Source organism: Phaethon aethereus (assembly GCF_964289735.1).
Source record: "Phaethon aethereus genome assembly, chromosome: Z".
In the NCBI taxonomy this organism is placed as follows: domain Eukaryota; kingdom Metazoa; phylum Chordata; class Aves; order Phaethontiformes; family Phaethontidae; genus Phaethon; species Phaethon aethereus.
The window spans coordinates 67,607,780-67,634,688 of NC_138577.1; the positions used below are offsets into that span (position 1 = coordinate 67,607,780).

General features: G+C 41.3%; 1 protein-coding gene across 1 annotated transcript in view; it reads right to left on the reverse strand.

Annotated features, from left to right (window-relative positions):
- The window catches only part of GRAMD2B (GRAM domain containing 2B), a gene marked incomplete at both ends in the record, with an annotated part of 34,601 nt that extends 8,184 nt beyond the window's left edge, over positions 1–26,417 (reverse strand). The window contains 11 exon segments of the mRNA XM_082013227.1: positions 10–121; positions 821–901; positions 1,022–1,093; positions 2,049–2,144; positions 7,023–7,126; positions 8,087–8,153; positions 8,466–8,553; positions 10,631–10,753; positions 24,756–24,820; positions 24,824–24,884; positions 26,350–26,417. Coding sequence (XP_081869353.1) covers positions 10–121; positions 821–901; positions 1,022–1,093; positions 2,049–2,144; positions 7,023–7,126; positions 8,087–8,153; positions 8,466–8,553; positions 10,631–10,753; positions 24,756–24,820; positions 24,824–24,884; positions 26,350–26,417 — 937 coding nt within the window.
- Positions 26,418–26,909: the final 492 nt, after the last annotated feature.

Consider the following 26,909-nt stretch of genomic DNA (forward strand, 5'->3'; position numbering starts at 1 on the left):
CCCACTCACCCTGGAAGCATTCCAATTCTGGGGTCTGTGACCCTGTGCTGCTAGACTCCTCCATCTCTTGTCTCCGCTGCTGCACTATTCCATCCAGATCAGAATAGTCTTCATTGAAATCCTGATGGGGAGAAAGAGTCACAAGAAAGCTCGGCCCTGTTCTAAATCTAAACAACTGTATTTCCTCTGACCTCCCTCTAGAAACTGAACCAACAATTGCAGATTTAAAACTGACCAGGAACAACCTCTGATATCAAGATGTTGAGATAAAGCTAGCAAAATAAGCCCTGTATGATCACCACAATTCAGGCCTCATTCCCTGTCTTTGTTTAAGTGAAGAGATTAAGTCTGTGTGCAAAACAAAGACTGTTAAATTATTCAAACTGAAGAGTCAAGGACAGGCATTACTGGAATTAGGCTCTGGTCAACACATGTGGCTACAGAGCTTTTTCAGATGTCTGAACTGGCTCAGAGAGAAAGGACTGCAAATAGAAACACTTCAAAAACTGTTCATGGCAGAGGAAGAAGCAACTTTAAGTCAGTAGAGAGTGCTGTGAAACCTGACTGCTAAGAAGAAATATGTAGAGCTTCCAGATCTTGGAATATATACAAGGCATACACATGTATATATGCTGCATGTGATCAGATGAAATTATATGTATGCTAATCATTCCCACTGCTTCCTAATGTTAAAAAAACTCATGGAAGTTTTAGAAACAGATGTCATGATTCCCTTCAGTTTCCTTTCTTCAGACACTGCAAGTAGAGCTTGCAATGAAAGGTGCCATGCAAAAAAAGAACAAACATCTAAGCCATTTACCAAGGGCAGAGTTGTAGGACGATCAGCTGTGAAGCTGTTTTCTGCAGAAGAGGGATTTGGACTGTTACCCATGCTTGTATCCTGAAAAAAAAGCAAGTGTTAACAAGGAGCACACTCAGAAACTACCTAGCGTTTAAGATCAGAAAAACAATAACAATGAACACACAGCTACATACCATTTTCACTCCCATTAGTACTTACCTCAAGATGTCTACAGATAGTTTTTAATAGCTTGTAGGTAGTATCTCTGGAGAGTAAGGAGACAAACATGTACTGAAAAACAAAAGTTCCAAAACTATTTGAGAAAAGGCATACAGTACAAGCTTCCTTTTATCTAAATAAAACTGACAGGTGGTTTTGCTGATCAAGTAACTATTTTCATGACCTTTTGTATAGCAGGAAAAACCTCCACTCCTTCTAACCCTATGACCTGAGGTTAATCACAAGGAACACAGAACAGGCACATAAAAGCTACCACGTTCTGCTGCAGGAATCCAGACCTGTTCTTTTTTTTGAAAAGACTTTGCATACTATGCTTTACCTACTCCTTTAAAAACAAAACTCATTTTTTGTACAGTCTCTTGCATCCACAAAATATTTGTGCAATGAAAATGAGGTGGTTCGAAAGCTGCTCTTAGGATAATCACATTTTCTACTGACTGATGCAATTACTATTCCTGAGTATCACTGTAAGCAACTGTATTTTGCACATCTAAGGTATTGCTGGTCAGGTAAGAGACTCAAGTAAGTGAAAGGATGCTGTCAGAGCTGCCAACAAAGCAGGTAAACCCTCTGTGCATGCACTTCCTGACCCAGTCGTTCCCCCAGTGCTACTACACAAAAGTCTTAAAGATCAGGGAATGATAGATTACAGAGAGCAGGTGGCAACCAGAGATTCTGTTTCTTATTTTCTCATCAAGTCCTACATAGCTTTGTTTACTGAAGATCCAAAGAAAAAAGACAGGGAGTTAGTGAGAGGGAAAAAAAAATAAATTGTCCTTGCCTGTCACAAGAGAAGAAGCAGAAGCAGCTAGAATCATCCCCTAAGAAACCAGACCCTCCAGGGTCCTAAGTCTAAATGCCCACATGTCACCAATTCCTGTTTAAGTGGCCGCTTGGCACCTTCAAGAATCCCTCATGAATGGCAGTAAGTAGGGAGCAAAAAAAAAAAAAAAAAGAAAAAGAAAGCAGGCAGAGTCCAATAGCTTTGTTCTCTACCATTACTTACCCTATCTGTGATTGTTGCTATGATCAGAGCATTTGGCACAAGAAGGGCAGTTTTTGTTTTCTTCAAAAGTGTCACCGAGAGCACGGGTATACTAATCTGAAACAGTATCAACATAGTGTTAGAGTCCCAATATGCAAGCACAAATCTGCATGCTCATTCACAAGAAGCCAGCCTACCAACTGTGATAAACCAGACCTTCAACACTCTTCATTTAAAGATTTCTTCACTCATCCCTGATTACATAATTTATATTATAATTAATATTTCATATGGAACAGGTACGGTTTACAGATTATTACTATTTCTTAAGTATTTTTACTTCTCTTTTTATCAGATGCCAAAGCAGGCTTTTGTTTGTGTCTTCCTTTCCTGATCCCTTCCAGCTCTTACAAGACTACAGGCTTAGTTCAATCTAGGTCTGCAGAACAAACCAGTCTTAAAGCTAGGCTTCTTTGTTTATAAACAAAACATTTCAGAACACATCAAACAAGAGAGGCTTGTTGAAGAATGAACATAAACATCTTCTCACAATTTACAGATCCTTTAGTCTGCAGCAAGCAGCTAAGTAAATAGCTAGCCCTTCAGTAATGTTGAAAGATCCGATACACACACCCACCGACTTAAACTGATTCCTGTGTGTGCCACCCAGATGGTCTACATTTACATTGAAAAGTTCTCAATTTTCCTTCCTGCTCTGTGTTAACATCCAACCCCATTAGCTTAATGCCTGGTAAGTTTCAGAGTATTTCACTTCAGATATTCTGTATGGGCTCTTCTTGTAAACTCCATATTACAAAGGACCAAATACCTGGTTTGACTTTCAGTTGAAAAGCCTTAGGAGTTAGGCAAATATGATAATCCTGGATAGATATGATTAAAATACAGCTCCTGTTAAAAATTCCTTTGGCACACACTGTCACAACTACCTGAGAAGTGTGGAAGCAAGATTAAAAGTGTCCAAAGATCGTTCAATGAGCCATCACATCACTGAATTGAAAACACATCAGTGCAGAAGGACAATGAAGTTACTCTGTGCACAGTTTTGTAAAACCTTGTTAACTTTTGTTCGGAACAGCAACATTAAGTCATGAAATGAAAAATTGTTTCAGGGAGCAAAAACGTATTTGTGTACGTTATTCTGGGTGCAAGATTGCCAGCCGCTGTTGAAGCATGGCTAGTCAAGTATCTGCTTTTCATCTAAGGGCCAGAAAATTGCTCTTTACTCAGTGCTTAGTTTCATTAAAAAAGTGTGCTAGCAGAAAAAACCTGGAACAACCCAAAGCATGTAATTTTAATTATTTTTAGTCCTAGGCCTAGGTCTCAGAGTGTGTAAATCTGGTCATCATTTGTTCTACTCATATTTTTAACATGTCAACTCTTTGTCCTGCTTCAGAAGCCATGTCTTTTAAAAATGGGTAATTAAACAGGTCCTCCATTATACCTTTTCTTCTTAAAATGGACATTGCATCATTTCACAAAGTTTTTGTAACACTTTTGAAACAAGCTTTTTCTGGGAGTGGGGAGAAGAGAGCAACTATGATGCGTGTTTGATAGCAAAACCCCATAATCCTTGGGCAGTCAGAACAGATGCTGCATAACTTAAAAAAAAACAAACCAAAACAAAATATCAAAACAAAACAAAACCAGAAGATTTTTCAGCAGTAATTCTGCTAACAGTAATGATAAAAAAAAGCAGCTTGGAATTTTTCTAATAGGTGCAGTTCACCTCAAAGAACTTCAAATCAGAGATGTTAATGTCATTCTACTGCATGCTATTTTGATGGATAACATTACTGTAATCAAGACTGAAGTGTACTTAAGTGGCATTAAGTACTTATTTACCGTACTGTTAGCCCAGCATCCGATTAAAATGGTAAAATCACTGCAAAGTACTTTATTTCAATCTGGAGTAATAATTATTTCAGGAAACAAGGTTTACCTGCAGGCTACTTGGAAAGCAACTAAAATGCATAAGATAATGATTAGATCCGGGAAAGACGCATGGCCAATATATATATATCCAAAACAGAGCTACCTAGAGAGATGGTGATGTGTTTCAAAGCCTATGAAATCCTGCAGAAGCAATCTTTTATTTTTGAATATGCACAGTGTTTACACTGCAGACTCCAATCTCGTGACTTGCATGGCTATTCCCTCCACCAAAGCTTTCAATCAAAAAAATTCTACAGGCAGAATAATTCATGTTGAAAAAATTATTAGAATGTGTAGACCTGCTACTTCTCACAATAGAACACTTTATCACTAGGCTTAAATTGTTTTACAAATTTTAAGAAATACAGGTTTTGTGTCTTGGAAACTTTGTCAGTGGATCTGACTTATAAGAATGTTCCTCTTCCTGTCAGGCTTGATTTCCTCCTCCCCCTCCCATTACATCATTTTTTCATTATATGCCTGATTTTCCTGCTTTTTTGTTGATGATATTCCTAGAAAAGTTGTGCCTTCTGTGTGCGACTGAACAATACTTTAAGTATGCATTGCAGGGGTAGGGGAAGACAGCCGGAAGTAAATGATCAGACCTATCTCCCTAACTCTTAATTTTCCCCGCAATGTTTTCTGAAAACAATGACCCAGAATTAAATAATTTAGACTATCACTATAGCCACATTTACAAATACTGTCTGCTCTATGTTATCTTGTAATACGTTTTCTCTTTTCATCTTATACATAAATATGTATACATTCATGCAATTAAAACCCTGTTGACAAAGCTAATTTCCTAGTACTACGTCATTAACCTTCTGCATCTTTTTTTCCAGGTCTATCTACTTGGTAGAGTTCTATTAGATTTTTTTTAATATATTTAGCTTAGTTTGAATTTAGAAAGCTGTCCAACAGTTTGAAGTAGTCACACTTGTTCATAGAATCACAGAATCTTTGGGTTGAAAGGGACCTTTAAAGGATATCTAGTCCAACCGTGCTGCAATGAGCAGGGACATCTTCAACTAGACCAGGCTGCTCAGAGCCCTGTCCAACCTGACCTGGAATGTTTCCAGGGACGGGGCCTCTCCCATCTCTGTGGACAAGCTGCTCCAGTGCTTCAGCACCCTGATCGTCAAAAATTTCTTCCTTCGTTTAGTCTCAATCTACCCTCTTTTAGTTTAAAACCATTACCCATTGTCATATTGCAGCAGTTCCTGCTAAAAAGTCTGTCCTCATCTTTCTTCTAAGCCCCCTTTAAGGACTGGAAAGATGCAGTAAGGTGTCCCTGGAGCCTCCTCTTCCCCAGGCTGAACAATGCCAAGTCTCTGAGCCTTTCCTCATAAGACAGGTGTTCCATCCCTCAATCATTTTTGTGGCCCTCTTCTGGACCTGCCCCAAGAGGTCCATGTCTTTCCCATGCTGAAGGCTCCAGAGCTGGATGCTGCACTGCAGGTGGGGTCTCAGCAGAGCAGAGGGGCAGAATCAGCTCCCTCGACCTGCTGGCCACGCTGCTTTGGATGCAGCCCAGGATAGGGTTGGCCGCCTGCGCTGGGAGCACACATAGCCACCTCATGTCCAGCTTTTCATCTACCAGTCGCCCCAAGTCCTTCTCGGCAGGGCTGCTCTCAATGCCTGTATTGATAGCGGGGTTTCCCCAGCCCAGGTGCAGGACCCTGCCCTTGGCCTTGTTGAACCTCATGAGTTTCACATGAGGTGTTGGCCACTAACCTCTGGGTGTGAACATCCAATTGTGATGAACAGGACATTGCTAGTACAGCAGCTTCAATTTTAGTGTAACCAATTGCCAAAATAGCTGTTACTAATTATGAATGACAGTGTCCAACCAGTTGTTAATTTTGATTTCCTTGCCACATGGCTTTCACCAACATACACACCATCAGCATTGGTGTACTGCCAATGACTAACAGAATCCATTAACTAGGAATCAACAATAACTCAGCTTCTTGGGTCAAACAGTAAAACAAAATAACCCATAAGGTCAGTATGAACAACATTTTTTTAATGATTTTAAGCATTCTTTAAATCCAATCCCCTTTCTTAAACGCCCTTTCCAAGATAGATGGGGTTCCACCAAAATGGTTGACAGCAGAGAAATGAGATACTGTCAACTCCTAAACTGGTTTCAGCACCCAATTCACTGACAAAAGGTCCGGAACTAACCAGGAAACGTGTTCAATGAAGTGCTTGAGAAAGAAGCCAAAGAAATCCTTGCAGAAAATAGAGCTGTTTCCTAATAAAAGCTCAAAAACAAAGCAGAGTTTATGTAAACAAAGAAAACCACTCCAAAAGCTCCAAATTAACAGAATCAGAAAGCAAATCTTTTTGGAAAGGCTTTATTTTTATCTGTATGCATATCGTTCACAAGGGGCCCAAGCCGTAAGCAGGTCATATCTGCATCAAGAGTAAATAAGGACCTTCCTGACTGTTCAAGTCCTATTTCTGCTCTTCATACTAGACTCACAAGTAAAAAACCTAGCAAACTGGTTTTTCTTTCCCCATTCTGTGTTTACACAGAACAGGGTAAAGAATCTGCTAAAAGAATCCCTCAAAGACCTTTGCCACTCAACTCAGAAGCCAGTTTTAGTTCTTTTTCTTTAATCGTCATAATATGCTTGCTCCTTCTCTCCCATTCCCCCACTACAGTCTTGTAGTCCTTATAATTTTCAGCCTCCCTTCCTCTTCTTCCTCTTTTCCATACTCACCCCAAGAGAGACATTTTTATACAGTTTGTGCTACATGGGCTTGGCAATGCCTTCACTGCTGCACATCAGGTCCTTTCCTTTCACCTATTTTTTCAGACAGGAAGTCCGTAAGAGAGAGACTTGAGCTTTAATAATAATAGTGCTCCAGTTCTAGAGTGACTTTTGGGCAGCACTTCTGCACAGTGATTGTATTCAATAGCACTTAGAAGTATTAGTAGTATTCTAGCCTTGCATAATAAGGGGAACTTCTAGTGATGAACAACTTGTTAAGGAATAGCATTACTGTTCTGTACATAAAGATTTTACTAACCTTAGTGTCTTTACCAAAAACCTTGGAATGGAAGCAAATCCAGTTTTCAGAAAGGAATAACTTTCCTTGGTACAGAATTTCTTTTTGCAGAGCACAGGTAAAGCCTGAAACAAATAGATACTCTATAATCTTTAAGGTAACCACAACCCAAGCCAACTGTTACTAGTTTGGCTTTTGCTTTGCTCTTTTTTCAAAGCCATAATATGTTTACGCTTATACCTTTTGATAAACATTGCCAAACCTTGAAATATTCAGTAAGTTTAACTAATGTTGACAGGCTCAGAAAAATTCACAGGCCTAAGTTTAGACTCAAAATATCTGAAGGTTAAAGACTGAAATGCATAATAACATGCAACTGGCTCCCAGAGGCCAAGAATCCTTGCTGTGAGAGTACCACCTAGCTTCCTATGAACTTTCTGAATATCTTTCAGGTAATTCTATTATGTAAAGGTCAAGAGCTCAATGAAAGGTTTTTGCTTTAGACTTCTAGCTTCCTGGCAGTTGTCTGGACCGGATGACCAACAAAGGTAAAACACATGTAAAGTAATACTGCTTTTACTTCACAGCCATTTCTCACTCGTGAACCACCTTCCTCTTATTCCTTTCAAGAAACATTTGTTATACATATCTACATAGAATTCATTTGTTATAACTACAACAGAATCCTTAAGCATGTTAAGTCCTTCTCCTACCACTGTTTTTAAATCTTAAACCATCATCAACAGAAAACACTCAAGCTAGTCACTTGACTTAGTTGACTGTCTCAATTAAGCAGTGCCTTTAGTAAGGAAGCTTCAGTACCAGAAAATGTTGCACTTGGTTGATCTGCTAAGATGTGCAAAGCAGGCTACAATTCCTAAAGATGCCCAACATCTGAAGATTTAAGTTTTGCAAGTTTAAAACAAAAAAGCCCACTGCATGCAGATGAAGACCTTGTAGCTCTAGGCAGCTGGAGTTCAAGGTTTTTAGAATTTAGGTAGTCCGTCTTGTGTATTATCACAGTTGACAGGTAACAACATTATCTTAGATCCACAGCCAGCAATGACAAGGGGGTTAATACTCACTTTGTTTCAGTGGCTCATCCATGGGAACATCTAGAAACAGCTTATGAAAGTGTGCATTTGCCTTCAGCTAAAAAACAAAAAGCCCCACACCCAGAGACACATACCTTATTAGATAGTCTTACAATCAAGTGACCCATTCCACTTCCTGTCCTCCCGATACCTTCTCATTTTTCACACTTGTTTTACAATAAATCCTCATTTTTGCTATGTGACTATTAAGTCTGTATCCTGCTTTACCCAGACTCTAATGTACTGATGAAAAGGAACCCATCTCCTTATACAACCATGAACTATAATATTGCTCAACAAGGGGACTCTCATGGTAGTTAGGTATTTACTCTTACTATATGTAAACAAACAAATCCATCTTCTGCCCTACCTGATTTGAGGCACGTTTTTTCCTTTCAATCTTGGAGTCACTCTTGATATCCATTGTCAGGAGTGGACTATCTGTGCTGCTCTTTGTCCTGAAGATTAAAAAAAGGCATCCCATATAAGCTTGGCCTCAGTTCATTAGTTTTGGCAAGTTATCAACAGGATGTTCTTTTCCATGAAACATATTAATCCTTTAATAACTATTATCTGATTCATCAAGGATTATGCAGCAATAAAGAGGAGTATATCTTATTCTTATACCATGCCAGCCCTCACTGAAGGTATTCTTTTAATTTAGAAAGAATATTCTACATTACTAGTTGCAAGGAAGTAAAAAACGTTTAAGACATTTTTACAACTTAATGAATTATCACAGTGCTTAGCTCCATGTTTGTTTGTTTCTTGGCAACGTGTGAAATACTACTAAGCATGTTACTTACTAATGCAAGATAAAGGAAGATAAAACTTAATAGCTGAGAGTGCAAGGTAGTGTACTGAAAGTCACAAACTTGTACTACAAAATGTGTGCTCATTTGGAAAGTGCAACAGAGAAGAAACAGAGATGCATGAGCCAGAGGACAGCTATGAACTGTGTAGTATAGTGAATGAAATCATTATGATAGACAGTAATCCTAGAGGAAATGAAAGAAAACTCTGAATGCCAGTTGTATAGGACGTTGTACCTGCACAGCTGTAGCCATTCATATCGGAAAAAGAAAACCAGCCAAAAACCCAGCAACTCTAGAGTAGAACAAGTACAGAGAAAAGTCTCTGCAGATGGCTGGGAAAAGAAGTTTTGTTTGTTTTATACAGGAGAAATTAATGGCATGAACTGTTCAGAAAAACAAAGAGGTGGGATAACAGTGTTTCATAAATCAGGAAGAGAACATTACCCCTGAATGCTATTTAGCACAGAACAAAAGCCTATCAACAGGATATAAAATAAGGTAGCTCTTTTTTAGAGGCCTTCAGATGCAGACTGAAGAGCAGAAGGAAAAATACAACACAGGACTCCTATACTGAACGACCTGAACAATGTTGCGCTAAAGATTCAATGGGGAAAGAAAGGTGCTACAAAAGTTTCAACTACTGCACCTTATCCTGCACAAGAAGTTTCTACTTTCCTAAACTTGAGAGGTTCAGGATTTCCAGTAAAAACTGTAAGGATGAGAGGAAGAGAACCTCCAAGTGTAATGGAGGTAGAGCTACATCAGTAAAGAGATATCCTAAATCAGCAGGACTGATTTAGATAGCAGAGGGACAGGCTGCATATCTCAAGGTGGTTCCTCACAGAAGAAAATTCTAAAATACCTGTATACATATATTTGTGTGCCTATCTAAAGTACTGGTCAAACTGAAATGAACAGTGAGCCTTACAAAAAATTTATGCCAATCCCTCATCAGCACACAGTCAATTACCTTGTATGGGAGAGGTAAGACTGTAAGGAGAGTTTTGGGGAAAAAAAAAAAGTAATCGCATATTTCTTCAAATACCTCCTCCTCAAAGGTGCTTCAGGAAATAAAGTGATGTTTTTTAAGTATCTGCATTGTGACCAAAACCACAGTGTCAGGTTGACTGTTGACTTTTGCATTGGCGGCCCAGTTGACAAAGTGAAAAGGATGCAAAATTTGTATTCAAGCCCTCCAAGTGGGATTTTAGTATTATTTTGTTTTAGAAGAGTTTCAAATGCATTTCAGTTCTCCAACAAAGAAAGAATGAATGTTTTTGCAGAGACATTACAATAATCTGATGCAATATACATTACAATATCTGATGTCATAATTTTACCATGGACAATCCATATTCCAGCATGAAAGTGTTCTGGGAACAGCTCCTGACTCAAACTGCAGCTCAGTTTGACTGCCTGTCAAATTGACTCTGAAAGGGGTGTAACTAGCAGTGGCACCGAACACTGCAATGTATTTTTTTCATAGAACAGGGAAGCTAAGCAAGCCCAAAGTCTAAATTCCCACTATTCTGACTGCTTGTGGTGGGTAACAGAGCAATGCCTAGAAGGTGGCTTTGATTCCTGTTTACTTGCATAGAGTGCAAACTAACCCACAACTAGGATGTCTGACAGATCTTGCTTCTTAGCATAGCTTCTTCCATAGGCTGCAATCATTCTTATTACTCGACTAAAAGACAGCAGACAGCATTTCTGACATCACCTAGCGACATCAACTTTTTTCCGGTCATCAAAATATTCCATGTCACTGGTAGGGGTCTGCAGCAACGCAGTTGGTGATTTTCCTGCCTTTCTTTTTTCATCTGTTCCATTTTCTCCATCTGAACTGCAGAGGGGAAAATAAATAAATAATAATAGAAGAGAGACAGAACTGTATATTGCAGGATTCATACTGATATCAAATGCCACTACAACGTGTTGACAAGCACATATTCAAGAACAAAATTATCACGTAACTTTTATAGTAAGGTCCTAGAAAGTCTTCATCTACTAACTCGGCAGTATCATGCATCTGAACAGTATTCTGAGCTTCAATACTGGAATTTCAGCAATGAAGAGAGGAAAATTGAAATACTGCCATGGATATTTCAGCACTCAGAAGCTGAAATAGCTCTAGCTTCCATTCCAAAGAGACTGTCTCGTTTAGGAAAAATGCATTCCACGTTCTGCACACAGATCTGATGACTAATGGAAATTAATTTCATTGGCAAGTTGGGAGAAAAATATCCTGCATGACAGAACTTAGCACAGTACTTGTGGCTTAATGTTGCAAGAGGAAGCTGGGTCCTATTTTACCTCTCACTTACCTATTCTGTGAGAGCCCACCTGCACGATTTACACAATAAAGGGCCCTCTCAAAGTATCTAGTATTATTTTACAAAAGCAGCACTGCCACCACAGTGCATTCCCTTTTCACAGCACATGCCACTGCCTCAGAAATTTATGTTAAGGAACTAGAGTCTGAGGGCTAAGAGATGTGCAGCAGAGCCTTTTCCTGGCTTCCCTTTTCATAATTTTCTAATAAAATGCTAACTCAGAAAATTTAGAGGAAAAAAAATTGTCATAAATAGCAGGGTCTGAACACTGACAATACTTTAAAATAAGACATGACAAATATACACACACCCCTTCCTTTGTAAAACTAAAACCTCAGAAAAACTACAGAATGCTCTTAGTATTAAAGAAGAAAGCCAAACTATGTTGCCTGTTAATTTAATGCCTGGCCTGAATGATCCCATTTACAGAAGCTTTCCAGTATAATGTTTAATTTCTGCAATTTTATGGCAACAATACAGCCACTGCCATCATGTGACAGTCTCTTTACAATAAACAGTTTCTTTTCTTACTAAGACAAAAGTTTTGTTGACAAGAGGTTCCCAGACTAATTTAATCTCTCTTCTTTTAGGAAGGGCATAAGAAGATCCACTGCTTTGATTACACTTTGGTGAATAGGATCAGAAGATAGACTTTACAACATCTTAATGAGATCTAATGAGGTGGCATCCTACCTTGCAGCTAAACTTACAGTTTATGTCACAGGACAAAAGTCAAGGAACTTTGCCTTTCTGGTGCTGGGACTTGTTCTCAGTGGGTCTTACATTTACATACAGCAACTATTCCCCTCTCTAATCCTTCCTCAACCCTTACCGCTCCCAACCACAGAGGCACTGAATTGACACTTCCTAAGTCACACAGTGTATGCTTGAAAGGGTCACAGCACTAATAAAGTAAATAAGGAAAACCCCAATTGTTTCCCCATGGCTTGACTCCTAGATCAGCCCTGCCTGATCACAAGGCACCAGCTTTTATTTTCAGCCAACATAAACTAGAATTAAATGGGCAATCCAAGAGATTCAGGTGGAACCCAATCTTTTGCCTGAAAAACCCAAATAAGAGGTTTTATGCTGTTTGAGATTTTAAGCAGAGAGAACTGCCAACGCAAGGTGCTCCCTGCGAGCACAGGGGAGCGTGTATTCCAGAAGTTTGCAAATCCTGCAAATGTCTTAAGTCACATTCTTGCCATCTGCAATTTTTCTGTTCCCCAAACTCTTGGGCTTCAAGGGAGGACAGAGAATACCAGACATGAATGGGATGAGGAACAGGGTGGGGCAAAATTGTCACGTTCAATCACACCTGCATTTCAAAAGAGCAGCACAGCACGGAAACTCCCAAGTGAATAAGACTACATGACACAGCAGTATTTTTAAAATGTAGTTGCTTAAGCCTGGAGCCTGACTGGTGTCCATCATTGCCTTGGGCAGCCTTACAGAGCAATGCTATCAACTGATCAAAGCAGCCTTTACCATACCCATATCAGTACTAAAAACTGGTTTCAGAAATACCTATAACACAGGTTTTAGTGTTCACTTGCATCTGTCAGCATGGTTAGATGTTTTGTTGCCCTTAAACGCTTTATTTACTTAACACTCATATCCCCTTTTGCCTCACCCATAAATTAATCTTTGCAGTTAAACCTATAAGCTTGTTCTATCCCACCTGTCTTCCCTATTAACCACTGTTATTCCTGAACCCTACTGTCTGAGCTCATTCCCTGTAGTTGTTTTCAGATAGCAGAGAGCTAGGGCATCTTGACACGATAATCCTGCTGACTGTTGCATGTGGAAATGCTGCGGTATCTCACGCCAGTCTGGTCACTTCGCCAGGATCATCTTCTGCAGCTGGGAACAGGGAGAATGTACCCAAATATAGCAAGTTTCCCCCCAAATATCTCAGGCATGATTAGTGCCAAACAAGAAGACCTTTTGAAGTTCAGAAAACTTTCTGCAGTTACACTCACACGTGTAACACATCACTGACAGTAGCAATTGGGTGTATTCCTACTAGCTGATACGGTTTTGCTATGTCTATCCTTCACCCTACCTCCCATATGCTCCCTTCATGTAATGAAAAACTAAATAAGGATTTGTCCTTACACTTCTGATAACTAAAGCCCCACACAGCAGCTAAGTTCCTAGTAGGTATCTTCAAAGTATCAGAAGAATCTTCTGGAGAAGGAAAGATCACAGGTATGACCTAAAACCAGTACAATGTCATTCATGAAGTCACAAGCAAATTAAAGCACTCCTTAGATTTTCATGTCAGGATTCATAAATGCTTTATAAAAAGAGCACAAACATCAGCAATCCATTATAAAAAACTGGATCAAGTGCACTTAAGAAACAAAGTGATGCTCATTACAACTGTTAGCAATAGTTGCATATAGGTGAACTGCATTTGCAAATATCAGGGCAGTGCACGTAAACTTTGCAACACCAGGACTTTGTTGAGATGAAAATAAAAATTTTTCAAATTGAACACATATTGTGTATTTGGTACTACTACCAAGCCTATTTAAAATAAAAGCAAAAAGAAAAAAAATGTTTCTAGTTTCCAAATAAAGAACAGTTGTCATAGGGAGTATTTTCAAAGCCAAGGCTTGTGCTTACAATGGGATCATATCTTGTATTTAAGCAAGTTAAAATAAACATTAGTTGCAAGCACTCAAACGTTTTGCAAGAAAAGTTGCTTTTCCTTTTTTAAATATACACCAATATGAAAATGAGTAATTTAAGATTAAATCACAGAAAAGGGAAAGTGCTACAAAATACATAACCAAGGCAGTGGACTAAGTTTCATTCTAATGAAGTGTTCAGAAGTACATTATTTCTCAATGTGTTTTTGAAGTCAGAGGAACTTAATCTCTTCCGATTTGAATGGTTTCTGTGAAACAAAAACTTTCTGACAGTCAGGTGTGTCAAGTTCCTGGTACTGCAGAAAGTTTTCTGAACTTCAAAAGGTCTTCTTGTTTCGCACTAATCTCCAGGATGTGAAAAATTCAGACTTCCTGTGAAAGTTATGCTGTGTCATATTAATGTGGATTTTTCAAGAGGAAAAAAATTAAAGACAGTAATCTAAAATACAAACTTTTTCCCACCCTTCAAAAGTAGTTTGAATAAGAAGCACTGAACAGAAATAATGAGAGAGAGAGAGACATGTTAATAGACCACAGTTTGAAAGTGAGCTTTAAAGAACAACCATTGTCTTTGACAGCCCCAGTATAGTCTTACCAGACATGAAGACTTCTTAGGCATATGTAAGAGATATCAAGAACTCCAGAACTATGCAGTGGTTACTGTCTAATTCCTCACAACCACACAAACAGCTTTATACAAAGCTTCCTCAGATTTGCCCCAAAGGACACCCATACTACTTGGTCTGCATGACAGCAGGTCTAAAAAGCTCAGAAGCCACAGTAAGTTGCAACAAACCAGTCCCCCCAGTCCACAAACTCCAAATCAGTTATGTAGGATGAAAAAGGCATCTCAAGTAACCAAAGATGTTAGGTACAACTTCAGTTACTTGCAAAACTGCAGCCAAATCTATGTTTCCCTGGGATTTAATATGAGTCAGCATTTCTGCAACATTCCCTCTGCCGATGGAGCATACATACTGGATCGTCAAGCTACCTTAGAAGTCCTGGTGTCCTGCTTCGTCCCTTTTATACAAAAAAGGATTAATTCTGCAACAGCAGTTATACTGTTGTATTATTGCAAATGATCAACCAATAGAGTGCAGAGTAATTTCTCCCCTATTGCCCACAGCCATGCTTGGTACAATGTATGTGTAAATATCCGTGACAAATACAATGACATTCTGTATCTTTTGGTTCTGCTGGGTAGCTATTGGATTTACGGGGTAGCTGTTAGCAAACAGAAAGGATCTGACAAAGGAATCAAAGTAGTGTGAGTGGCCCAAATACCAAGAGATAGTGCTATTTAAGCTATTCTTACTCCCAGGCATGCCTCTATTCGGATAAAGGAATTGGTTACTCTTTCAGAAACTAAAAGCCAAAGGGAGCAGCTCAAAACCTTTCAGGATCCCAAATCAAGATGACAGACTTTGGCAGGCTTAAAAGCAGAGGAGATGGAGCAGGATGAAGAGATCTATCTAGGGAGCATCCAGGAGACATACTGGCAACATGCTTCAAGCAGATATGACTGCAAGGGGGTAAGATGAAATGTGCTGATGCTTGAAAGGACATTGTGCTAAGCATGCCGCAAGCCAGAGGCCTCCTCCTCAGCACAGACTTTCCTTGACCTATCATGCCCTGAAGGAGCAATCATCTCAATCTTCCTTTTGCTAGGCCTAATGCCTCAAGTCTTCTTTCAGAAGGTATGTCCCATCATTCCATTAAACATCTTTTCTATGCCACACCAGTCTGAACAAACCTTTTTTGGATATGTAATCAGAATCTGGAGTGCTTTATCTGATGACCTTGCTTTCATACCTTACACAGTTGAATTATTTCACCCCTGGACTGAAGAAAATACCTTTTCCATTGTAAACTCTCCTGCTGTCCTATTCATAGCAGATTAGAGTGGTGTCTGTATTGGATAATGTAACAGAAGTGCTCAAGTTCAGGATTTAGATCTTGTCTGTTTCTACAAAGGTTGGCCACTCAAAAGCAAAATGCCTCCAGCAGCTCTACAGCTGTGCTTGAGTGTGACGTGGCATATGGCCCTGTTTATGGGAGAAAATACATGTCCTAAAAAGACATGGCTCAGAAGAGTGTTATGATTTAATCTACTCCTGAGACCAAGTATCACTTTTTTTGTGGAAAGCCAAACATTGACTATCATTGAAACTCCAAAACTATCAAAACACGCTAAAAATGAGCTACAGTTACCCTAATCACAAAGGAGCACAGAGCTGCTTAACAGCTGCTATAGTAGACGTTAAGGATAGCCATAATGTATGCATTTCGTTATTGTATAGTTTCATCTACTTAGTACACAGCCTACACTTAAGGCTGAAAAGTGAAAGAAGTAAAGCAGCTGATTCTGAAGTACAGTATTTCTTGTGTATTTTGTGTTACAGATATACAGCCAGCAGATATATTTACACCAAATGCAGAGAGCAGCAAAGCATTAATGAAGGAGCAGTGATGTGAAACCCTGCATGAGGGAAAGGGTCAGCTTGTTAAGATGAATAGGTATGAACCAGACTGAGATTTGACTACCTCAGGAGCAGGCTAATTCTCTTCTTATGAGATCACAGTCAAACACAGTATAATGGAGGCAAAGTTATACAGCTGCACATTAATTGAATGTCATATACATATGGATGGGCACATATCCATAACATCACATGTTTCTCTATGCATTTCTAGGATTAAACAGGTCTGCAGGCACAGGTGGAATCTTGACATCAGCTAGCACTGAAAGAGGAACCAAACCAATTATTAAAGACCTTTAAAAATTGTGAATCTTATTTTACGTATCAAGGTAATTAATTTTAGAAGTATTTACTGTGTTCTATTTCACAGCTATCTCTTGGAACACAATTACTCACCTGTGAGTAGTTTCATACATCTGTGTTGCATATCTTTATTAAAAGGATGAATGAAATTTTTTGAGTTAATACTGAACACTGTTAAGGACTGAGAAAGTCAGTCTTTTTTCTCAACTGAATAGACATTTCACGTAATAACCAGATCAAGTTTCACACTACCTTAACACTTGGACATCAGCAAGATCACTGTGACACCACAGACGTCATTAGCAGGTATGTAAATTCTCTGCTCTAGATACCATCTATTATTAACTGTCTGTATTCCCTCTCTAATCAAAACCAGACTGATATCAAGTTCCACAGGAAAAAAAAAAACACAGAAGAATTCCCTGTGCTCTGAAACATGAGACAGTGTAACAAGGTATTTTATTAAGTTAACACTAGAAGAGGAACATAAGCCGTTTAGCTCTCTTGTCTTTTCAAGAGTTTCCGTTTCAGATATCCACTTCAAAAAGCAAAAGCCCTCTCATATGTATTTTCATGCAACTCCACATGATTCCCATGATGCAGTTTTCATGGGAGTCTCAACATAGGCACGGCCAAATCCAGCACACAACACAAATCTTCGACAGACACATTTCTGAAAAAAATGTGAAGCAAGAGACCGTAGGAAAGATCCATTCACATCTACTTTGGACTGGAGCATATGTTCTTTTCATTCTCCAACTCACTGGCAGCATTTAGGAGGAAAGGTTTTCCAATCTCTCTGTTCTAGCCTACCTTATCTTCTAACCCACAACAAGACACAAACAGGATCACACTCGTACTGAAAAGGAAGCGTGCAGCCTTGTATCAGGTCACATTTTTATCTTTAGCTTCCAGAGGAAAGCTTCCCCTTTCCAGAGGAAAAGGGGAAAAGAAGAATTCCTGATCTACGACTTGTTGCAGTAAAGAGGGCAAAGGCACTTAAGTGTCAGGTCTACCAATTGTTCCACACTGAATTCAATACAAAATAAATACTGCATCTATACACAATCCATGCGTTCAGTTTGACCTCATAGCCATCTATCAATTAGATTTACTCCGTAACTCAGGCAGAAACAACACAACTCTCTGGAACCACACAACCATCTTTACAAATGAGGCCTGATCACCAGAGCAAAACCATAAAGGTTTGGCCTCATTACCTGAAGGTACACCGCAGTTTTTTGGAGGATGAACTCCAGAGCAACATGCCTCCACATGATACAATATTTGTCTGCCAGTTTTCCAGCATTAATTGTGTTTTTGAAAAAAGTAAGTAGTTACATCAGACTGAATTAGGATTAAAGGAAAAAAAAAAGCAGACACCAGGAATTATATTAACAACTGCTATTAAGAATGCAGAACAGTTAGAAACGATAGCAGAGGTTTGAAAGCAAACTTACCAACACTTTTGCTTTTCTTAAGCAGCAGAGGAAGGAATAAAGTTAAAAAATGAAGTTGCCATGCATCACTTGATCAGAAGCTTCTGTTTTATGGTACTTCTAGAAATAACAACTCAATATGCTGCACACAAAGTGTTTTAATTAATGTACATGGGAAAAAATAATTCTAGTTCTTCAGGCAGGTTATACACAAAAAGAAGGATGGCTGGGTTTGATCATACAGCAGTTTCTTTGAGAACTAGCATTGACAACCAATAATCTGTAACCATTAATGAGATTTCTCTTGTTCAAAAGGCAACACTAATTGAATAGAGAAAATTTAAAGTAGGTATTTCAAGGGATGCCCAAGTACAATGTTTTTTGTAGGTTCCCCAGCAAGAAGTGCACAACAAGGCCTAATGCAAAACACTGAGATGAAAATGAACATCTAATTGTGTCGATCTACCCTATTTCATCACACCTTCCATCAAGGATGGAAGCAGATCAAAGTGAAATCACTTTGAGTCTCACTGCTCACCAGGAGTCTAGCAATGCTGAATTTCCCATAATTATCTTTGCAACCTACGATTTTTCTTACAGAACCACCACTGTGTTCATGGAAAAGACCAGAATAATGTAGATAATCTAATACAAGAGCTATTATTTCACAGTAAGAAATACTAGCTTCCAACAATTGGTCTAAGTGACACTAATTACAACAGTACCTTTGACTGTGACACTGTATACAAGGAACCATTTTCCTTCCAAAGTTTTAGAACAAGATATGTTTACTAGAATCAGATGTGACACATGGTGGGCAGATCTCTGCTAGGGCCAGCTTGACTTTCTATTTTCTGTGTCACCAGGACACTGAGTCTGGATGCACTTTAAGCCTCCTTCTTCAATATGAGCCTTTCCACTAGACACACACAGTCCTCCATGGCAACACCCATCCTCTCCTACTTACATGTATTGTAGAATTTCACAGAACCAAATGGGCACATACATAATTTTGTTATTTACTGGACTTTTGTACTATCACCTTGCTTCTTGTCCAGAAAAAGGCTGAAGAAACCTAAATGGCTCTTCTTGAACTAGTGTAGCATAAATGGTACCTACAAAATTACCATCAAGAGTCTTTTGTCTAGGTGGACTATCTTTCATCAACAGCCTAGACTAGGGATTCCCAAAGGGCTAAACCACTGAGGCACCTACAGGAATGGATCTTTGTACAGACCTGCCTAGGTATGGTTGTTTTTTGGGGGGAATGTCAGAAACTGTTGTTTCCATAGTAAGGCAACTAGAAGGCTTCCCCCACCTACCCAAAGAAAAGGAAGTTTCAGTCTGCCTCTACATCCTCTACCCTTCTGAGTTTCTCTGCTGCCTATCTGCAATCTGCACATTATTTCCTGACACTCTTTCTGGAAGCTTATTAACCTCCCTCACCTCAGTGTGTTATTTTTCAAGGATGGAGGCAGAAGCCAGTCAGTGCCAAACAGAAGTTTAGTTAAAGGAAGTGAATACTTCAGTACAGCACTGAGGCTCAGTTACCAGGGAATTAAGAAGAGCAACTTGTGTTCTCCTTGTACATACTCCTACAGCCCCTGGTTCTCCCTGTTATTCAGGTGTTCCACCTCCCAGTACATAATTCCATTACTGTAACAATCATCCCAGCAAGAGACAGCACATTATGACGTTTTACAAAGAGGAGACAATGGCCCTATACAGTGGGCTGGCAAGAAGCAGTTGCCCATGTCCTCCTGGAATCTCCCACTGACCCTTGCATTACCTGGAAAGAAAAATGGATATTTGAAATATTTGTTTACAGGTTTCTGGCAAAAAATCCCAACCTCCCCCCCCCCAACTTTCTGTAATTTTGGGTAGTTCAGAGATCTTCTAGATAAAGCAAGAAGTTTCTTTTCAAGAAAAGTGGAGAAACAGGGAACAAAAACTTGTCATACCGTATTCCTATTATCTGCAGAGAGAGTTGGGGTTGTTCAGCCTGGGGAAGAGAAGGTTCTGGGAAGACCTTACTGCAGCTTTCCAGTACTTAAAGGGGCTTCTAAGAAAGATGGGGACAGAGTTTTTAGCAGAGCCTGTTGCAATACGACAAGGGGTAATGGTTTTAAACTAAAAGAGGGCAGATTTAGTGTACACATAAGGAAGAAATTTTTCCCAGTAAGGGTGCTGAAGCACTGGAGCAGCTTGCCCAAAGAGATGGGAGATGCCCCATCCCTGGCAACATTCAAGGTCAGGTTGGAGGGGGCTCTGAACAACCTGGTCTACTTGAAGATGTCCCTGCTTACTGCAGGGGAATTGGACTAGATGACCTTTAAAGGTCCATTCCAACCCAAACTATTCTGTGATTCTAATCTATGATCCTGTGAAATTATTTACTCTGTAATTACAATATTTGAAGAGACTTTTGCTGATCCACCTAGCTGGATCCAGACAGCTACCTATGAATTTTAGTTAAATAAGTACTAAAAAAGACGTCTGTAAAGATTGCTAGACCAAATGTAAGGTGTAACAGTAACACAAGTCTAAAAAGGTTAAGTGGAAAGCATATATATGTATATGGACTTGGCAACAGCTATGTACAGAGCATGAAGATCATTAGTCCCAGCAGTGGTATCATTAGATGAACACATAATTTCTAACCACATGACTGCAACATTTATGGAGATGGTGGTAAGAAGCAATAATCTGATACTATGTTTATGCATCACCTAGTCAAATACCAGCAACAAATGCTCCTGACCAAAGCTTATCTGTAGTATTATGTTGCCTAACAACAACTTTCTCATAGACTGCATATAACCGGGAAGGGCAGCACATTTGGGAGTATTTCAGGTTAGCCAATGAGGCACCTTGGTACAAAGAAAAGGCTGTTTAGATTCATGGCGTGCATTTACACGTGGCATAATTATTTTTAAAAAAAACCTGCTTTTATAACTTAAGCACATATATACAGTGAACAAAGTAAGAATGACAGGAAAAAAGGAAAAAATAGGAGCAATTGAAAACCATCATAAGGAACAAAAAGAGCTCATCCAGATTGGAAACCTCTTCTGTCACACCTCAAACTTAAACGTTTCACTTTGCAAGCCTATCCTTTTCAGATCACGCATTACAACTTTAGCTATAAAAATAAGGAAGAACTACCAGGGAAGAACTAAAAAATATTATACTTAGTATCTTTTAATGCCTCCATCCACTGGAAGTACAGAACAAGAATAATGTAGCCATATACCTATGCTCTTTTCCCTTCACAAAAAAACCCAGACAGTAGGTTTGGCTGCTGGAAATGAGTTAACCTGGATCAAATCTGAAATAAAACTCTGAATCAGTAATACGTAACCTCCCTTTTTCCACTGTGTTTTGCATTTCTCTCCAGAGAGGTTAAGAAAAAGGTTAGCGAGTTGTGATTTTGCACAGGTCAGTCAATTCTCTTTTAACTTATCCATTGACAAACAGTTATTAGGAAACATCTGTTAGGGCAGCATAACATGTCAGACAAACAAACCATAAAAATTCCATTCTTTCTTTTCCCAGAAGCACATAATTTTCCTCTAAGCATTTTCCAATGCTTTCAGTAGCATATTTCCCCCTGTAACCGTAATGTATTTTTGCTAAAAAAAAAAAAAAAAAAAAAAAATCTAAAACTTTCCATACGTTTCAGAGTCTGAAGGTCTACCCTCCTCATTTCCTTAAATTACGCTCAGTAAGTGGACATTACCTGATGTTGTAACTGGAAGGGGACAGAATACATCACTTAATGTTAGTGGTATCTTACCATATAGTAACGCAGCACATTGCCCTAATACAGACAGATTTAATGGTACTAGGCCAAATACTATCTATGGAAACCAGAAAATGCTATACTGACTTCAACAGAAGCAAGTGTGTGTGAAAGCAGAAGGATGCCGACATGGAATATGAACTGCTCAGTACTACACCTCTGCCATTTGTCTGTAACGTACCACACTCTGTTTTCAGTGATACAACATCTGTTCCACCAGCTGTTCCTGCAGTGGGGCTGACAGCTTCTGAAGCAGGTCCAGCGCCACCAAAAATGTAACACATCTCTCGCTTTCAAGTCAGAAAAATAAATATCCTCTAAACACAATGCAAGAGTTAACTCCTTTTTGCTCTGCGGCCACATCAGGATGTAATGGTCAGGGATCAGCACTGACAAGGTGTTTTCTGTCCAGGAACTCTTTATTTGCTTGGGAGGAACTCCATGTAATGGCAAACTTTTGGTACATCACTATTGTGGGTAAGCATAATAACAGTGCCCATGTTGCACACAGTATTACCTCTAGGGTTGTACAATCCCAGAGATGCACTGCAAACTTTGCAAAGATATAACTATTGCTAAACATGCCAGAGAAGCCCATTTTCTAAATCTGTATGAACGTACTTAACTCTTTCTGTATAAAGCCTCCTAAATCACTCGCAGATAAATGTAATTTTCTAACACCTAATCTTGAAATAATTTAAAAAACCCAACCCAACAACAACAAAAAAACCCACCCCAAAACTTCTACATCTTCAATCCTTCAGAAGCACCTATGCCGCAGGGACACCTGTGGTGGGTTGGCCCTGGACGGATGCCAGAAACGCACCAAAGCCACTCTATTCCTCCCCTCCTCAGCTGGACAGGGGAGAGAAAACATAACAAAAGGCTCATGCATCGAGATAAGGACAGGGAGAGATCACCCACCGATTACCGTCACAGGCAAAACAGACTTGACTTGGGGAAAATTAATTTATTACCAATGAGATCAGAGCAGAGTAATGAGAAATAAAAATTAAGTTTTAAAACACCTTCCCCCACCCCTCCCTTCTTCCCGGGCTTAACTTTACTCCTGAATTCTCTGCCTTCTCCCTTCCTGCAGCAGGGGACAGGGAATGGGTTTTATGGTCAGTTCATCACATGTTGTCTGTGCTGCTCCTTCCTCCTCAGGGGAAGACTTCTCACACTCTGCTGCTGCTCCAGTGTGGGGTCCCGCCCACGGGAGACAGCCCTCCATGAACTTCTCCAACGTAAGTCCTTCCCACAGGCTGCAGTTCTTCATGAATTGCTCCAGCCTGGGTCCCTTCCATGGTGTGCTGTCCTTCAGGAACAGACTGCTCCAGTGTGGGTCCCCCACGGGGTCACAAGTTTTGCCAGCAAACCTGCTCCAGCCTGGGCTCCTCTCTGCATGGGGCCACAGGTCCTAGCAGGAGCCTGCTACAGTATGGGCTTCTCATGGGGTCACAGCCTCCTTCAGGCATCCCCCTGCTCCAGTGTGGGGCCCTCCCCGGGTGCGGGTGCAGATCTGCTCCCCTGTGGAGTTCCACGGCTGCAGGGGCACAGCCGGCCTCCCCGTGGGCTTCCCCAGGGGCTGCCGGGGAATCTCTGCTCCAGCACCTGGAGCCCCTCCTGCCGCTCTGACCTTGGTGTCTGTAGAGTTGTTCCTCTCACATATTCCCAACTCCTCTCTCTGGCTACAGTTGCTGCTGCCGTTTCTTTTTCCCCCTTCTTAACTCTTCTCTCAGAGGCACTACCACTGTCATTTATGGGCTCAGCCTTGGCCAGCAGCGGATCTGTCTTGGAGCTGGCTGGTGTTGGCTCTATCAGATACAGGGGAAGCTTCTAGCAGCTTTTCACAGAAGCCACCCCTGTAGTCCCCTGCTACCAAAACCTTGCCATGCAAACCCAATACAACATCTTTATGGTAGCAGCAGAAGGGTATTGAGCTATAAAGTCTATCTCTAAACTGAAAAACACTGTAAGCATACCTCCAGGAAGTACAGATTACAGTACACACATAAATCTCTCTCCCTCGAGCTCTGGAAAACACTAGAAGATTCCCCAAGTCCATAACTCTGCTAGACTTTGTTTCAAATAGAGGTCAGCATGAGCTCTGTTGGTTGCATACTGTTCCCTGGAAGTGTATGAAGGGAATGCAAGTTCACCACAACCACACACACTTACTTACAAACTTTTCTAAAAACAAATCTTCAGCAATCCAACTTGTAGCAAGATCAAAACCAAGATTCTGTTCTTGCTCTTCAGCTGCACAACTCCCCCTATAGCTTCAAGTTAGTCAAACCAAAGTTACTTGGTTTTGAGGTTAACTCAAATGAATGCGGGTGTTTCTCAGAAAGATCCAGCTACCAGTTAAATGTGATTGGCAAATAAATTACAACTTTGTTTCCAGCCAGCAAACGCTTAACAAGTTTTCTAGTTTAAGACAAAGAATTCCAACTTTTTTGCCTACCCCAGTCCTTCCACCCTCCTGCTGCCCTGGCTAGTATTGCTGAACAACTTCAGCTTGCAGCAAAAGAGACTGCCTAGCTTTCCCCTGCATGACACCCACCTTTTACTGAACAGCAAAAATTGACAGCTAAAAAAAGGAGAGTCATAGCGAGTGAGACTTCTCCATTTATCACACTGTCTAAGACTGACCTCAGCTCTACAACTTTACATGATTCAGCACTGAAAGATTAAACACATCAGGACAAAACAGGGGGTCAGTTAGTCGGCACATGTGCAACGTCTCTGACATCAAGCGTTCTATACACTTTCTTGGACTCCTAGTCCCATTCTCAAGAGAAAAATCAGATACAGATCTTGCATACCTGAAGAACTTCGTTAAGCTCATTGGCATAATTCTGCATGGGGGATCAGGACTCAAGGCTTGAAGTCAGAAGGCTCTAGAGAAAGTTGGGGAATTACGGCTCATTTGCAATGTGAAGTCACTGATGTGACTACACCATACAGGATAAAGGACACTTAGAAGGCACTTTGATTCCCAGTGCTCTCTAACAAGCAAGTTATTTCTGGCAACAGATTTGACTGCAATATATACTTTGGGAATACACCTGCTTAGAGACCAGAGATACAACAGTTGGAAAAAAAAACCCCACAACAAAAAACCCCACAGACCTCCTCTGAGTTTCTTGCCAAAGAGCGAGCTAGTTGCCGATAACTTGTTCTCCTTTCTCCTGGAGGCTGTTTAAGATAAGGTCTTTGTGAAAAGTTCTTTGGGGAGGGGAATTATCCCAGATCAGGAAAACATAACTTTTTTTTTTTCTTTCGAGGAGAAAGCCCCAGATTTTTTAGTTCTTCTTTCACAGATGCTTAACTTCTCAAACAGCATCCTTGGGACTGCCAAGTCCCACATGAATTGAGAGCCCGGTATGGAACCAGACAGCTGCTTGATTCCAGAAAGATTTTCACGTGATGACCATTACCATAGCATGCAAGCACCTAAGCAACTTGAGACCTCCACAGGAATCCAAAGACCAATGCAGGAGATGCAGCCTTTAATCCCTGATGTCCCCTGCCACCATTAGTGGCTGGGAAGGTCAGTGGCTTCGGGGGAGTGCAGGGAGTCCTCCTGTCCATGGAAGGGGAAAGTCTCCGACTTCCCTACCTTCCATCAGTTAGGCTAAGCAGCCTTTACCAGCCAGCAAGGCCTCCTTTTCCTCTCACAGAACATTAAGTGTTTTTATCCTCTTCATCTGCTCCATTTTTACAGCACCTCTCAGGTTAAAATCAGAGGGAGGCCAGGTATGAGTACGGCCACGCTGGGTGAGGAGTGCGGTGGGGAACCATGCCAAGGCAGAGTCCCATCTCTGTCTGGGACTGAAGACTGACTTAACTCCCATTTTACTGCATCTTGCCCGTATCATAAAGTTTGTGAACTTCCAGCAAAGTTCTGGCTTTTCTTGGCACCCAGCTTCCCACTGGAGCCCATGCGTATTATTGTAAGCGATAAAGCACAGCTGCTGTATTTCTGTGCCTCGGCAGAGAAGGATTTCCATGCTGTGGCATGAAGTTGCTAGAAGCAGTATTTATACGCCTTGCTCCTAAAAGTACGGCTTCGGAGTACTTCACTGTGCTCGGGGCCTCCTCCTGAAGAGCGCAGTTCTCAGCTGAGCGGAGATGTTCGTGCCTAATTTAAGCCTAGACGCAGAGACCCCTCGGCGACTCTTCCCTATCAACTTCAAACCGGAGCCAACATCCCGAACAGCGAAGCCCCCACTACGCCGCCCAGCCCGACGCCCCCGCCCGCAGCCGCCTCACAGGGCCCGGCCGCCGCCGCGACTCCGCCGACTCAACTCTCCGCGACCGCTTCTCCCCCGCGGGGCAGCCCGGGCAGGAGCCGCAGTCCCCGCAGGGCTGCGCCGGCTCCCCGCGGGCGGCCGCCCCTCCCGCTCCGGGCAGTACTCACAGCCGCAGGACGCCCCTGTTTTCCCGCCTACCGGCGGCCCGCACAACCTTCGGCTCCTCCGCATCGCACCGCTGCTCGGTCATGAGCACCATCGGCACCGCTCAGCACCACACAACCCACCGCCGTACGGCCCTCAAAGCGGCGGGCTGGGCCGCCCCGCCCCGAGGCGGGCCCCGCCGCCGCCCTGCGCCGGCCGGAGCGCGGGCCCGCGGCGGGAAGCAGCTAAAAACCAGTTCCGCCCGACTGGGGGCTGCTCCTGCCCCGCCCCGGGCCGCGGCGGGGAGGTCGGCCCCGCTCGTGGCCGCGAAGTGGCCAAGGTGGCCCTGGACGGCCGTTCCGCGTCTTAAATTATTCAGTCAGGATGTATTCGCCTGGGACGCTGCCTCCCGCGGGCTGGAACAAAAGGTGTCCTTAATGTTTTATACAGGGGTACAGGAGATGCGGTTTCACACGCACACACACTGTCCGAGGAGGGGCGGTGGCGGTGACCGGGGGCCGGGGCCCTGAGGTGAAGGCAGCTGGGCCGGGCCGTGTATGGCGCGGCCCGCAGGGCTGT